Here is a 13,955-nt window from a genome sequence, read left to right as displayed (position 1 = left end):
GAACAATGTGTTGCAAAACAAAGCTTGCGGAGTTGTAACTGTTAAGCTTCAACTGGATTCGCTTATTTTCAATTTCAGCCTCTTGAACTTTAAGTTTCAAATTAGTGATTTCATCCAGTTGTTGGTTGATTGATTCTTCTTTTACCCTAATCACGGCTTTTAGTTGAACATTTTCTTTATAAGTTTTACCGTTTCGATCATCATTATCTTTCATTGTGGATTTAAGCTTCTCAAATTTTTCAGTGATTTGACGGTTTCCATGAACTAACTTTTCATTTTCTTGTTTAATTCTTTCATGATCAGTTTTATCATTTTCAATTTTGTTTGTTAGCTCTTTTATCCGTTCAGTTGAAGCTTTAACCATCTTTTCACGATCAAGAATTTGATTCTCAACACTTCTGACCTTTGCTGTTAGATCATCAACCTTCTTACCGTTGAGATACGTGACCGTATTACAAAATTTGCATTCTTTGATGCAATTTTTGCAATCAACATTCCCATTAACTTTCTTACCTGATTCAGTTGTTGACGTGTTTGAACTGACCTGGCTTTTAGACTCAGAGACGGATTTAGAATCTACCTCAATCGCCTTAGCTGCCAGCACCTTGTCAGCCATCTTTCCGAGATTTTCGGTAGTCAACTCCTGAGTAGTGTCAATGATCCCAGTATAAGCTTTCTTTGACTTCTCTTTCTCTTCTTTCTCCTTCTTCTCTTTCTCTTCTTTCTCTTTCTCGTCTCCAGTTCCCCACCATTTATTCTGCCAATAATCATCTTCATCTTTTAACTCTTTGATTATGGCCTCTAGATCAAGAGTGTTGTGGTCAATAGCAATGTTTCCATATGGGTCAAGATAACACTCCCTATCTGGATCCCATCTATTTGCTCTTTTTGCCTCCGAAAAGATACTAGATATTCTGATCATTCTGTTTGTGGCCAACAACCTTCTGTAATTATACTTCTGTTCTTCATTTCTGTTGTCTTTCCACGGAACAGGTTCATTCTTTGCCATGAAAGCGTAACCAACCGCATCTTCCTCCGGTAATAGTTCACTCCAGTCATAACCCTCATCATCATAAATCACCGCAAGAGCTCTAGATTTCTTTTTGTTCTCTTCAATTTGCTTCATTCTTAGCGGCTCCGATTTGTTTTGATGATATATCGCCTTCTTGTAGTAATCTTCCCTGAACGGGTTTTCAGACTCATCAGCATATGCGTTTCTGCATTCACATTTGAAGTGACCTTTCTGCTTACACTTGAAGCATGTCACCTTGGACTTGTCAAACCCCAACTTGGTAGATGGTCCACCAATTGACTTCCTGCCGGTTATTTCCATGAAACGTTGTGCCCGACGAACAGCACTAGCCATACACCACCTTATGTCAATTAGTTCCATTTCTTCAGGATCTATTTGATCATAATCTTCTTTCGTTAAGTTGGTGTTGCCGATCTTCCCAGCTACAAGGCTTTCATACGATTCCAAAACCGACGCTAGGAAGACCATCTGCTGTTTGGCCGACTCCTCGCTGAAATTCTGAGCATTCTTCATGTCTACAGCGATGTTGCAGTGAAACAAGTTCTTTACATCAGACTGGCTTGAATTTGATGACGATCCACTGTGATAACCACTGTGATATTCACTGCTTTGACTTTCTTTGTTCGTTGTGGAGACATTCTCAGCAGAAAACGCAGTTTTGGGAGAATTGTTCTTTGGCATCATGCTCTTCGGATAATACAAATCCAAGTTCTGCTGGTACGATGAGTGATTGACTTTGTGTGTCTTCTTTTGCTCCAGCTCATGACTTTCAAGTCTCTCAATGAACAAATCCACAGTAAGATCTGTAGGCTTGATCGTATTCTTCAGCATCAATGCATAGTACTGCCAATCCATTTCATCCGGTAATGAATCAAATAGCTTGTCAACTAGCTCATCTTGAGGATAAGAAATTTCATGTCTCGCTAGTTCCAGTTTTAGATGCCCAAACCTCTCAATCATTTTAAAGACTGACTCATTATTTAAACACCCAAACAGATCAAACTCCTTTTTAAGCAGTTTCCTTTTGTTTTTCACAATTTCTTTACTTCCTAAACATTTGTTTTTCAACTTTTCCCAGAGATCTTTTGCACTAGAGTATTCGATCAAAGAGATTATATCTTCATGAACAGATTGAAACAGCAGCGCAATACATTTCTGCTCAGCAACAAACGACTCTATCTCATCAGATATTGATAAAGTTTCACCCTCTTTGCCTCCATTATCGTATCCATTTTTGAGACTCTTCCAGCTTAGAAACGCAAACGCCATCAACCAATCTTCGAATTTCTTTGCCCACCGACTCTACTCCTCGATAGCCATCAACTTCGGTGGTTTGTTGTAAGTTCCGAAAGCACTTTCAACCTCCAAAGCATCCGATAATTTCTTCTTGGCATTTGGCGGGTTCTCATTGTTGTTGCTGGTAGATGTATCATCTCCCAAATTTCCAGCAAAAGCGTACATGTCGCTAAACGGGTTCAAGAAAATGTCATCCATCTTGAATGTACCTGAAAAATCAGCAAACAATTAGAAAAATTTTTGAAATTTTGAAAAACTATGATTTCGAGCGAAATCAGATGTACACTCGAGCGAAATCAACAAATTATGTCCCTACGAGCGAAATCAGACAATGTCTAAGAGCGAAATCAGAAAATTTAAGTCCTTATGAGCGAAATCAAGCAATTACAAGCGAAACCCTTCGATGTCCGTAAAAGCGAAATCAAGTTTTTAGCTATTTTTCACCATTTAGTCCGAATTTTAACCTGATTCTTTCTAGGGTTTGTTATTTCTATGTTTTACACGTTATACTCGAAATTCAGGCCATTTCAACCGTAGGAACTAGTTCAAATCAGAAAAGTATGAGAAGAAGTGAGTAGAAGTAAGAGAATCTGGTAGAATCAAGCTGTAGTAGTATGAACTCCTCGTCCTGAGCTCTGATACCACTTGTTGGACCGTTCTATGACCAGAAATAGTCAGTTAAGGCAGTTCATCTTCGTGTACAAAGGCGGAATCAGTGTAGACAAAGTAACAACAGCTTTTCCTTTCAATTTCCTTCTCTATTAATGCTTTCTGAGTAGATTTTGACAGAGTTTCGACACTAATAGCATGACCTGATTTCGCTCCAATGGTTACTGAATGAAATCACACATGGGTTTATATAGTATGCCTGATTTCGCTCCAAACAGCATGAGCGAAATCCCATGTGATCGTATAAGCGAAATCACCAGGTATCCTGGAGCGAAACCCCCTACTAACTATGACCTAAGAGCGAAATAACAAGAACATGATTTCGCTTCTAATGACACATATGTCATCATAAGCGAAATTACCTCTAATATCTCAAATCCTGTTTTTCGACTCCGTACAACCTATCTAGACCTAAGACTCAATACAAACGTAGTCAACAGACATTTCATGCACCAACATAGGTGCATGATCCGGAGAAAACGCCTAAAAGTGTGAAAACGGTGAGAACGATTTTAGTGTTGATATGTGGCGTTGATGCTAACTTACACTAAGGGTAATATTGTCAAAAGACTCATCCACATGCCAAAGACCATGCACATGCAAGTAACATGCATATTCCACCATCTTTTTTAAACTCTCGTAACTTTTCTATACGTGATTATTTAAAAAAAAATTAAAGCATAAAATCGTGTGTTTTATTATCTTTCCAACGAGTATACTATTACTATACTTTTAAATTAAAAAAATGACATGAACTGGGTGTTCAATAAAAACGCCATAAAAACACCAAGTTCAGAAAAACGTCATGAAAAATAACCAGTTGAAAATGCCATAAAACACCAAATTCAGAAAAACGCCATGAAAAATACCTAGTTGAAAACGCTAGAAAACACCCAGTTTAGAAAAATACCATGAAAAATACCCAGTTGAAAACACCATAAAACACCCAGTTCAAGAAAACATTATGAAAAACTTAGTTGAAAACGCCATAAAAACACCCAGTATAGAAAAACGCCATAAAAAACCTAGTTGAAAACGCCACTAAAACACCCAGTTCAGAAAAACACCATACAACTAGGTGAAAACGTCATAAAAACACAAAGTTGAAAACGCCATAAAAAACTCGGTTCATTTTTTTCAAAAAGTATATCAATAGTATACTCGTTGGAAAGATAAAAAAAAACGCTGAGTTTTATGGTGTAATTTTTTTTAGAAAAATAATCACGTATAAAAAGGTTATTGACTTTAAATATGAACGGGGAAAATGACATGTGATTAGCATGTGCACCCTTGTTTGGATCTTCCAACTTTACCCCTCGTAGTAGTTCTAAGGTTCCCATTATTTAAAAAATGTCACCGCATCATCTTAGCCACAAATCACAAAGATCTTGTGACTGAAAATTGTTCTCACCGTTTTCACACTTCAAATCGTTTTCTCCTGAACCCATTTCTATGTTTATATACTAATTAAAAATAATAATTTAAGCCGAGCCGAGCGGACCTTTGCTCATGCTTGGCTCGTTTACAAACTGAACTGAGCAGAGCGACTTGTTTACAACAAAGCCTCAAATCGAACGAGCAATTTACAGGCGAACAACGAACTGTTTGGACGGCCCTACTAGTCTCTCATCCATTCCCCTCACATTTCACATCCGTTTGCATTTGGAAAACAGACATCCTCCATCTTCCTCCTTTTCTTCTCCCTCACGCCACCTAGGATCCGGAAGCCCATTACAAACGCGATCATAAATACTCTAAGAGCCTGTTTGGTTGACAGGAATCCGTAGGATTTCAAGGGAATTGGAATTTGAATTACAATCTTTTGTGTGTTTGGTTGGACAAATTAGTTGAAGGGAATTGGATTTCAATTCCAACAAAATCCCTTATTTAATGGAATTCAGATTCCTTCTAAATTTCAAAGGAAATTATAAAAAACCACGGGAATGTTTTCAAAGTTACGGAAATAACCCCTTGCCTCTTTCATTTTTGTTTAAAAACCAAAAAATAATAAAAAAATTCTAAAAAATCCAAAAAAATAATAAAAAAATCCAAAAAATTCTAAAAAATAAAAAAATTTAAAAAATTAAAAAAATCCAAAAAATTCTAAAAATAAAAAGAATAATAAAAGATCCAAAATATTCTGAAAAATCCAAAAATTCTAAAAAATCAAAAAATTCTAAAAAATAAAAAACTCTAAAAAATCAAAAAAATAATAAAAAATCTAAAAAATCCAAAAAACTCTGACGGATCAAAAAATTCGAAAATCAAAAAAATAATAAAAATCCAAAAAAATTTTTAAAAATAAAAAAAATAATAAAAAATCTAAAAAATTCTTAAAAATCAAAAAATAATAAAAAATCCAAAAAATTATAAAAAAAAACAAAAAAAATCTAAAAAATCCAAAAAATAAAAAAAATCCAAAAAATTCTAAAAAATCAAAAAAATTAAATTTTTCGATTTTTTATAAATTTTTTGGATTTTTTTATTATTTTTCAGATTTTTTTTTTATTTTTTAGAGTTTTTTGGATTTTTTATTAATTATTAGATTTTTTTGAATTTTTAGGGTTTTTTATTATTTTTTGAAATTTTTTTGATTTTTTAGAATTTTTTTGATTTTTTTGAATTTTTTGAACTTTTTATTATTTTTTAGATTTTTTTTTGATTTTTTAGAATTTTTTGGATTTTCTATTATTTTTTAGATTTTTTTGAATTTTTAGGATTTTTTATTATTTTTTAGATTTTTATATTTTTTAATTATTTTATACTTTTGAATTTTTAGAATTTTTATAATTTTTTATAATTTTTTGGATTTTTTAGAATTTTTTTAAATTTTTATCTAAGATAGTTATTTTTAAAACTTTTGCCAATTGTTTATAACTAGGGGTAATTTTGTCTTTTTAGGTATTTTTAAATTCTAATTCCATTAATACATTTATCAACCAAACACATATATGGATTTCAAAGGAATCCATCAAATTCCAATTTGAATTCCAATTCCCATAGGGATTCCAATTCCAATTTTTATCAACACTAGACAATCTATACTATATCATAAAAGAAACCATTTTGCGGACACTTTTCATCATATTAGGCCATGTTTTATAGATAAGTATTATTTTAGTTTAATCTTTTTTAATTAGTTATAGATAATCCTACTACTAAATATTATTTAGTTTAATTTCTTATGGATAATTATAATTTAGTTTAATCTCCTTCTCATTTATAATATTATTTATTTAACTAATAGAGTAAATTACTATTTTAGACTCTCTGGTTATATCACTTTTACTATTTTAGCCCAAAAAGAATTTTTAACATCTGAACCCCAACGTCTTTTTTCTAATCTTTTTTGGCCCCCAACGTCTTTTTTGTAACCCTTTTGGGCCCTAACATTTAATGGATGAGGTTAGTGTTAGGGGCCAAAAGGGTTAGAAAAAAAGATGTTGAGGGCTCAGATGTTAAAAAATACTTTTTGGGCTAAAAGGGTAAAAGTGATATAACCACAGGGGCCAAAATCATAATTTACTCTTATTTATTTAACTAATAGAGTAAATTACGATTTTAGACTCTCTGGTTATATCATTTTTACTCTTTTAGCCCAAAAAGAATTTTTAACATCTGAACCCCAACGTCTTTTTTTCTAATCTTTTTGGCCCCCAACGTCTTTTTTCTAACCCTTTTGGCCCCTAACATTTAATGGATTGGGTTAGTGTTAGGGGCCAAAAGGGCTAGAAAAAAAGACGTTGAGGGCTTAGATGTTAAAAAAAAATTTTGTGCTAAAAGGGTAAAAGTGATATAACCACAGGGGTCAAAATCGTAATTTACTCTAATTAATATTATTTATCATTTATACATTTACGGAGTTTTAAATAATGGGTTAAATTTATTGAGACTTCGTTAACAAATTTTGCTACAACAAAATAATCTATTTATATCAATCTAAATTTTTATCTATACTATACTATATAATAAAATATTAATGTGTGACAATGTTGTTCATTGTAGGTATTTATTTTATGATTTTCTCGCCTCACTTCCAAACATATGTTATATTAATTAAATAAATAAATGAATAATAAGCTAATATTAAATTTTATCCTACTTTAAATTTTGAATACCATTCTTCTATTTTTCTAATAAGATATTATCCGAAATTGTAAATTGTTAATTTAAAACATTTTAAATAAAACAAATTATTTATCACGAAAACCAAACTTTGTATTAATATATTAAATATTTTTATTTTCACCATACAAAATTACATTTACTAACTTTTTTATTATTTGGTATAATAAATTACATTTATTTTACTCGTGTAATAAATGAGGTTTTTTAAAGATGTATTATTTTATTATTTGGCAAACAATATTACATTTATTCAACCCGTGTAATACATGTGGCTTTAAAGATATAATTTTTTATTTGGTATATAAAATTACATTAATTCAACCCGTACAATATGGTTCTTATATATATAAGCTTTTATTTTTTAATATATAAAATTATATTTATTCAGCCCGTGCAATAAAGAAATTTTTTAAAGATATAATGTTTTATTATTTAGTATATAAATTTATTTACTCAACCCGTGTAATACACGGGGTTATATCCTAGTTAGAGTATTTATGATAATAAAACACAAATATGTTACAACTAATACGAAGGGAGCATGATCTTTAACAACAAGACAACCCTTTCTATCGAATTCATTCATTTTGTTTTATTTTTGTGATAGTTTAGTTTTTGTAGTAAAACCAAATGGAAAACACATGAAAAACTTAAAAGAGCATAATGTGTATATAACTACTAAACCAAGGACAGTTCATGTACTTTAATAATAGATATTAGGGGTGTTCAGGATTCGTTTTGAATTCGAAAAAAATTCGAAATTCGTTTAAATTCGATTCGATTATCAAGAATTCGTTTCGATTATAAGAATTCGAATTCGAATTCGATTCAATTCGAGTCAAGTAAATCGAATACGAAGCGAATACGAATTTATAATTTCAAATTCGATTCGATTCGAAATTCGAATAAAAATTATACATTTTTATTTATTATTTTTTATATAATACATATATAACTTTTATTAAGCTATACTATAAATTATTTTCAAAAAATTTTCTAAGTATTAAAATTACCCATTACCAAACCCACTACATGACCCATAAGTAAAACCTAAGTAACAAATCTATCAATAGATTTCTAACTATAAAAATATTAACTTGTAATGTGAAGTGATTATTCCCGACTTCTCGTTTTAATTTTAGACTTGTGGTACTTTATTTGAAACATTTTAATGTGATATCGTGCTTTATGGCTGCTTTAAAATTTATGTTTCATTTTGATAGTTTTTTATATGTTTTAAAGAATCCGAATTAAATCGAATTTATTCGAATTCGATTCGAATTCGAAATTTAATTGAATACGAGTCGAATACTAATTGGGTTTTTTATTCGAATACGAATTCGAATCGAATTCGATAGGTTTTAATCGAATTCGAATCGAATACGAATTCAAGAAAAAATAAAAATTATTCGAAAAACTCGATTGAAATAATTCGAAAATTTGATATTCGATTCGATAAACAATCCTAATAGATACATACATGTAATAGATACATACATGTAGTGAAATTTCTAACCTTCAAGAAACCCTAAACCCCCAAATATTCAAACGTATCCTCTCTGATCCGAACAGACCGGCATAAATTCAACAACACGAACACATAAATTGAATCAAATGGCGTTCAGATCGAAGGAAATGGTGAAGAAAATCATGAAGAAAATAGGCGGCGAGAAGAATTTGAATCCCGGAGTGAAAGAATCTTTGAAGAAGAGTTTGCCGGAGAGTAAGGTGGTGATGAGCAGAGCTCACCGTGGAATTTACGCCGGCCGGCATATTCAGTTCGGTAATCAAGTCAGCGAGAAAGGTGGAAACAAGTTAGTACATGTTCTAAATCTCTAATTGGTTATTAGATATAACTTTGTTTGATGTTAATTTGTATAAGTTGTGTTTAAAGATGAAGATTGAACAAAACTTGTGTTTTGTTTTTATATATGTGAGGCTGGTTAATAAGCTGATGATTAGTGTATAAGCAGTTGTATGTGTAGGGTAAATTATGCAGTTTGTGAGTGATTCTGCTGCAAAAGTGATATGTTTTGTTAGGCTATGTAGTTAATATCCCGATATATCAGTGATATATCGGTTATCAGTCCCCTGCCGAGATAGCGGTACAAAATATCAGTCAGAATATCGGTACCGATAATATCGGTGATATTGACCGATAATATCGGTGATATTGACCGATATTTGAACGATATTGGACCGATATTTGACTGATATATCACCGATTTTCCCGATATTAGTACCTTTCTTCTTACTTCTACCATTCGCTTTTCTTCTTATTGTTGCTATTAGAGTTTTAAGTCTTAATTGTTAGTTGTTAGTGTTTTAAGTCTTACTGAGTTCCTACTTGCTACAATTGTTAGTGTTTTGCAAGTTGCAAAAGGTTAATTTGTTAATGGTAGGACTTAGGAGAGTATACTGAATTATTAGTGTTAAAGTTTTATATATATAAATTTAGCATGATTTTAAAGTTACCAATGTCCCACCGTTATCCCACCGCAATAACCGAAATCTCAAATATCGGTCCTTGACCGATATTTTACCGCATTAACTACTTAGTTGTTAGGTACTGATGTTAACATTGGTATATCCATAGTTGCCGAAGGCGCAAAAGGTGGTGCGAGGCGCTTAAAAAGTGAGGGCTGTTTTAGGTGAGGCGTATAGTGTAAAATTACAGTTTTGGTGGGGGGTGGGGTGGGGGGTTAGGCATGTTTAGGCTTTTTAGGGTAGTTTTAGGTTGATTTCAGGCCTGTTTAGGGTTATTATAATTGTTTTAGGCATGTTTAAAACTTTAAATCTGTTCACACAGTTTTTGGTCAGAGTTTCGTTGGAACTTGGCCTGAAAAATGCGCCAGAGGGCCTGAAAGTGGGTCTTTTGAAGCGAAGCGAGAAGGCTGCAGTGGGCAGTGGGCAGTGGGCCTAGGTGCGTGCCTGGGTGAGCCTAGATAATAGAGGGTATACCTACGCATGCTGTTTAAAAGAAAAATATTACTCTGCTATAGAATAAAGAAAACCAAGAATGTATACGTGTATATATATGGGGGCATGTTCACTTGTTCAGTACATAACCTAGAACTGCTTTATGTAACACAGTTAAAGCAAAAAGTATGAGTGGCATGCATTATGTGGATCTCACAGTTATCTACTTTAAATGTATAATTAGTGAATAGAGAGAATTTGACCTGCTAGCTTGGTTTAAGAAAAGCGAGCTTGAGGTTTGCCTAGGCGCAAAGGGCTGCGCTTTGGGTGGGTGACATAAGGTGACTATTTTACATGAAGCGCAGGTGAGGCGGGCGCAATTATTTGGCAAAAAAATTGGCCCGAGGCACAGGTGAGGAGCGTGCCTCATGTACAGGGCCTTTTTTAGTCCAGCAGAATGTTGTACAGCAGGCTTTTTAGGTTGTACATGTAGGTATTTTACATGTTAAAACATATATTAAGCTTACTTATAGCTAAATTTTTTGTAGGGGATGCTAAAAGCCAATGAGATATATAAAAAAAATTATATAATCACTTGCGCCTGGCGTACGAAAAGCTCACGGCTTTTGCGCTTTGCACCTCGGTTTTAGACCATGTCGCCTTGGTGCACTTCTCGGTTTTTAAAACCACGACTGCTAGTTCTATTGTTTGTGTGTTTTTAGTCATTTAAGTTTGTAAAAGCATGGCACTTATTTTAGTCATTAAAGTTCGTAAGACCATGCCACTTATTTTAGTCATTCAAGTTTGTAAGACAACGCCGTTTGTTTTAGTCATTCAAGTTTGTAAAATTATGCCAATTGGTCATGTGGTTACCAGGTAACTTGTTAAACCGGTTTCTTTGATGACTTGTAGGCAGATGTGTATTTTCTCTTAAAAAGTTTCTGACATGTCATGTTAAAGAAAATTTAAAAACATCGGTTGCACAGCAGTCAAATGACTAAACTAACTACAACAGTTTTACAAACTTCGATGACTAAAATGTCGGTGACTAAACTTGAACGTCTCACTGGAATATTTATAAATTGCCTCAAAAATGGAATACGGCATTGCTATTCCTTTTGCATACGGCTTGTTTTCTTCTTGCAACAAATTATGAACTATGATACTAATACTAAATCGTGTTACTTGGGTAATATTGTAATTAAACAGGACTCGAAGAAACTGGAAGCCCAACGTACAAGAAAAACGTCTTTTCAGTTACATTCTCGACCGCCACATTCGCGTAAAAGTTACAACACACGCACTTCGTTGCATAGACAAAGCAGGGGGCATCGATGAGTATCTACTAAAGACACCGTACAAGAAAATGGACACCGAAATGGGGCTGTTATGGAAATCTAAAATCGAGAAAATGTATCAAGAGCTCGGAAACATGGAAGTTGTTTTCTTCCCACAAGAAGAAGAAAACAAGCTTGCAGAAGAATTCAAAGACATGAGAATTGAACAACGCGTGGCGCGTAGGGATGCAAGAAGGATCGCGTATGGTTGGAGTCCAAAAGTTGCACAAATCAAGGAGGCGAGTGAAGATGGTGAAGCAAATCATCATGAGGAACTCGTTGCTAATTCGTAAACGGTTGTTTGAATATGAGTGGGGCCCGGTGAGTTATGGTTCCGAGTTGGGTTGACCCGGGATTTTGAGTAGGATTAGGTTTCGGCTTGTGTTTTTGAATTTGTAAACGAGGCGGTGGTGTAATAAGCTTTTGTATTAGTAGCAGATACGAGTTTAAGGTAAGAAGTATAACTCGGTTCTTGGTTTATGGAAACTATTTAGGTGAACTTGTTTTCTTTTGCCAGCTTTTTCTGTTTTTTTTTACTTGAATGCTAATTTTTGTACCTTGTGTCATTAGATGATGATATCTTTTGTTTCATGATGCTAACATGGCTTAATACGAAGTTAAACGGGTTAGTGTTCTAGGTAAACGGACCAACACGTTAATGACATGACTAAAAATGAAGATATCTGGAACATTATTACTAACAAGGACTCCCTTTGGGTGAAATGGATTCATACTTATAGGTTGGCAAAGAGTAATTTCTGGGAGTTTAATAGTAAAGAAGACACCTGTTGGGGTTGGAGGAAATTCAGGAATGTCGGTCTATACTCAGGAACCATATAGTGCACGTAATCGGCAATGGTAACAACACCTCTGTGTGGTTTGATAACTGGCACCAATCTGGTCTTCTGAGCGACACTATTTCTCATAGAGTTATATGTGAAGGAGGCACAGCAAAGTTGCTGATGTGATTTCCAATGGTGAGTGGAAATGGCCGGAGGATTGGCACAACCGTTTTCCTAGTTTGTTCCAAATGCCATGTATTGCTAGTTTGCTACTCAACCGAATACGCCGGACAAAGTGATGTGGAAGACCTCTAATGGTGACTTGACCCAATTCTCTGTTAGTAATGTTTGGATGGACCTGCGAGAGGAGGGTGATGAGGTTCCGTGGTTTAAGCTGGTCTGGTTTAGCCAGAATATTCCTTGACACGCTTTTATCTTATGGCTAGCGTTAAAAAACAGATTAAAAACACATGACGTTATTGGCAACTGGGCTAGTTCAAATAACATGAGATGCAGTTTGTGTGAAGAAGTTCCAGATTCACATGCCCATCTGTTTTTTGAATGCCCGTTCTCTAGGTCAATTTGGCATCATCTTAAGTCATTCACAGAATGGGGTAACATTTGGCATAGCTGGCCTCAGTTTGTTGAGCATATGTGTTCTCTTCCTAACACAAATGCTATTTGGAGTATCATTAGTCGTCTCACGGTTGGTGCTGCTGTTTGTTATATTTGACAGGAGAGAAACATCAGATTTCAGGAGCTGCGTGCCAGACCTGAGAATGAAGTTTTAGAATTGATCAAAGATGCTGTTCGCTTAAGACTGATGGGGCTCTCCATGGCCAAATCTGCAGCTACAGTGAAAGCAGCTCGTGTTTGGGACCTTCATGATGTCCAGTGGATAAAAAAACCCCATCCCCAATTATGAGCCCATGTTGATGAATGCTTCAGTCAGGCTCTGGTGCTGGTATATAGGTTGGGTTTTTTTGGTTTGGTGATAGTGGGAGAACTGTGAGAGAGGCTATCAGCATAGATGAGAAGCGAAACACACATCCTATGATTTCCTTTTTAATCTATCTCCTCACGAGACATAAATATACGTTTTTATTTTTGTACTTGATTGGGTGGAATGGGCTGGGCTGGGTTGGGTTGGTGTTGTATTGGGTTCCCTCTGTGGGTGGGCTGTTAATAGGGCTGGGCTGTACAGGTTTGCAGATTTCTTTTGGGTTCCGGACTTTATGGGTTGGGTTGGTGATATAAGGGGGAGGAGGGTAGAACCGTCATTTAGATATTCTTGGTGTCATATGGTGGCTTGCTTCCCTTCTCTGTTCATTTGGACTGTAGGTTTTTGTTCTCTACACCAACCATGTATGTTCTGTTTCTACTCTAAGCGGAGCTCTGCTGAGGGGTTAGGATTTGGCTGTGTGAGGGGTATGCACACAAACCTGGGAGTTATAAGGACGGAGGGACTTGGGGAGATGTTGTTTCGGTGGTACCCTTACTTGCTCCCTATCCCCAAGTCCGATCCTCTGAAGCGATTATTTTGGCCTTCTAATCAGGTTTTGACTTGTTATTGCAGTAGGGTATTTTAGGTTGGGACAGGATAGTTCGAAAGATGCTCTGGCTGCTGGTGTTATACATTCTGGTTCTCTTGGTTGCTGCAAAGGTCTTGTTGCTGACAGTATGCTGCAGTGGGTGTTTCAAGGTCTGTTTCAAATCTATCCAGCTGAGTAAAAATCTTTTGGGACCTGATGCATTGGGCTCTTGTTAAAAGGCCTGTTACAACGTTTCGGG

General features: G+C 34.6%; 1 protein-coding gene across 1 annotated transcript; it reads left to right on the top strand.

Moving 5' to 3' along the window:
* Nucleotides 1-8,624: 8,624 nt before the first annotated feature.
* On the top strand, nucleotides 8,625-11,936 carry LOC110890623 (39S ribosomal protein L28, mitochondrial). The gene is made up of 2 exons (XM_022138232.2): nucleotides 8,625-8,940; nucleotides 11,255-11,936. The coding sequence occupies exons 1-2, from the start codon at nucleotides 8,741-8,743 to the stop codon at nucleotides 11,673-11,675; spliced, it is 621 nt and encodes a 206-aa protein (XP_021993924.1). The 5' UTR covers nucleotides 8,625-8,740; the 3' UTR covers nucleotides 11,676-11,936.
* Nucleotides 11,937-13,955: the final 2,019 nt, after the last annotated feature.

This window comes from Helianthus annuus, chromosome 11, assembly GCF_002127325.2.
Source record: "Helianthus annuus cultivar XRQ/B chromosome 11, HanXRQr2.0-SUNRISE, whole genome shotgun sequence".
Taxonomy (NCBI): domain Eukaryota; kingdom Viridiplantae; phylum Streptophyta; class Magnoliopsida; order Asterales; family Asteraceae; genus Helianthus; species Helianthus annuus.
This window is presented reverse-complemented; position numbering and strand designations above follow the sequence as displayed.

Excerpts from the sequence above, each read along its gene's own strand:
- LOC110890623 (XM_022138232.2), top strand. The coding sequence starts at position 8,741 with ATGGCGTTCAGATCGAAGGAAATGGTGAAGAAAATCATGAAGAAAATA. Across the intron at positions 8,941-11,254 it reads AGCGAGAAAGGTGGAAACAA|GACTCGAAGAAACTGGAAGC; the intron begins GTTAGTACATGT and ends GTAATTAAACAG.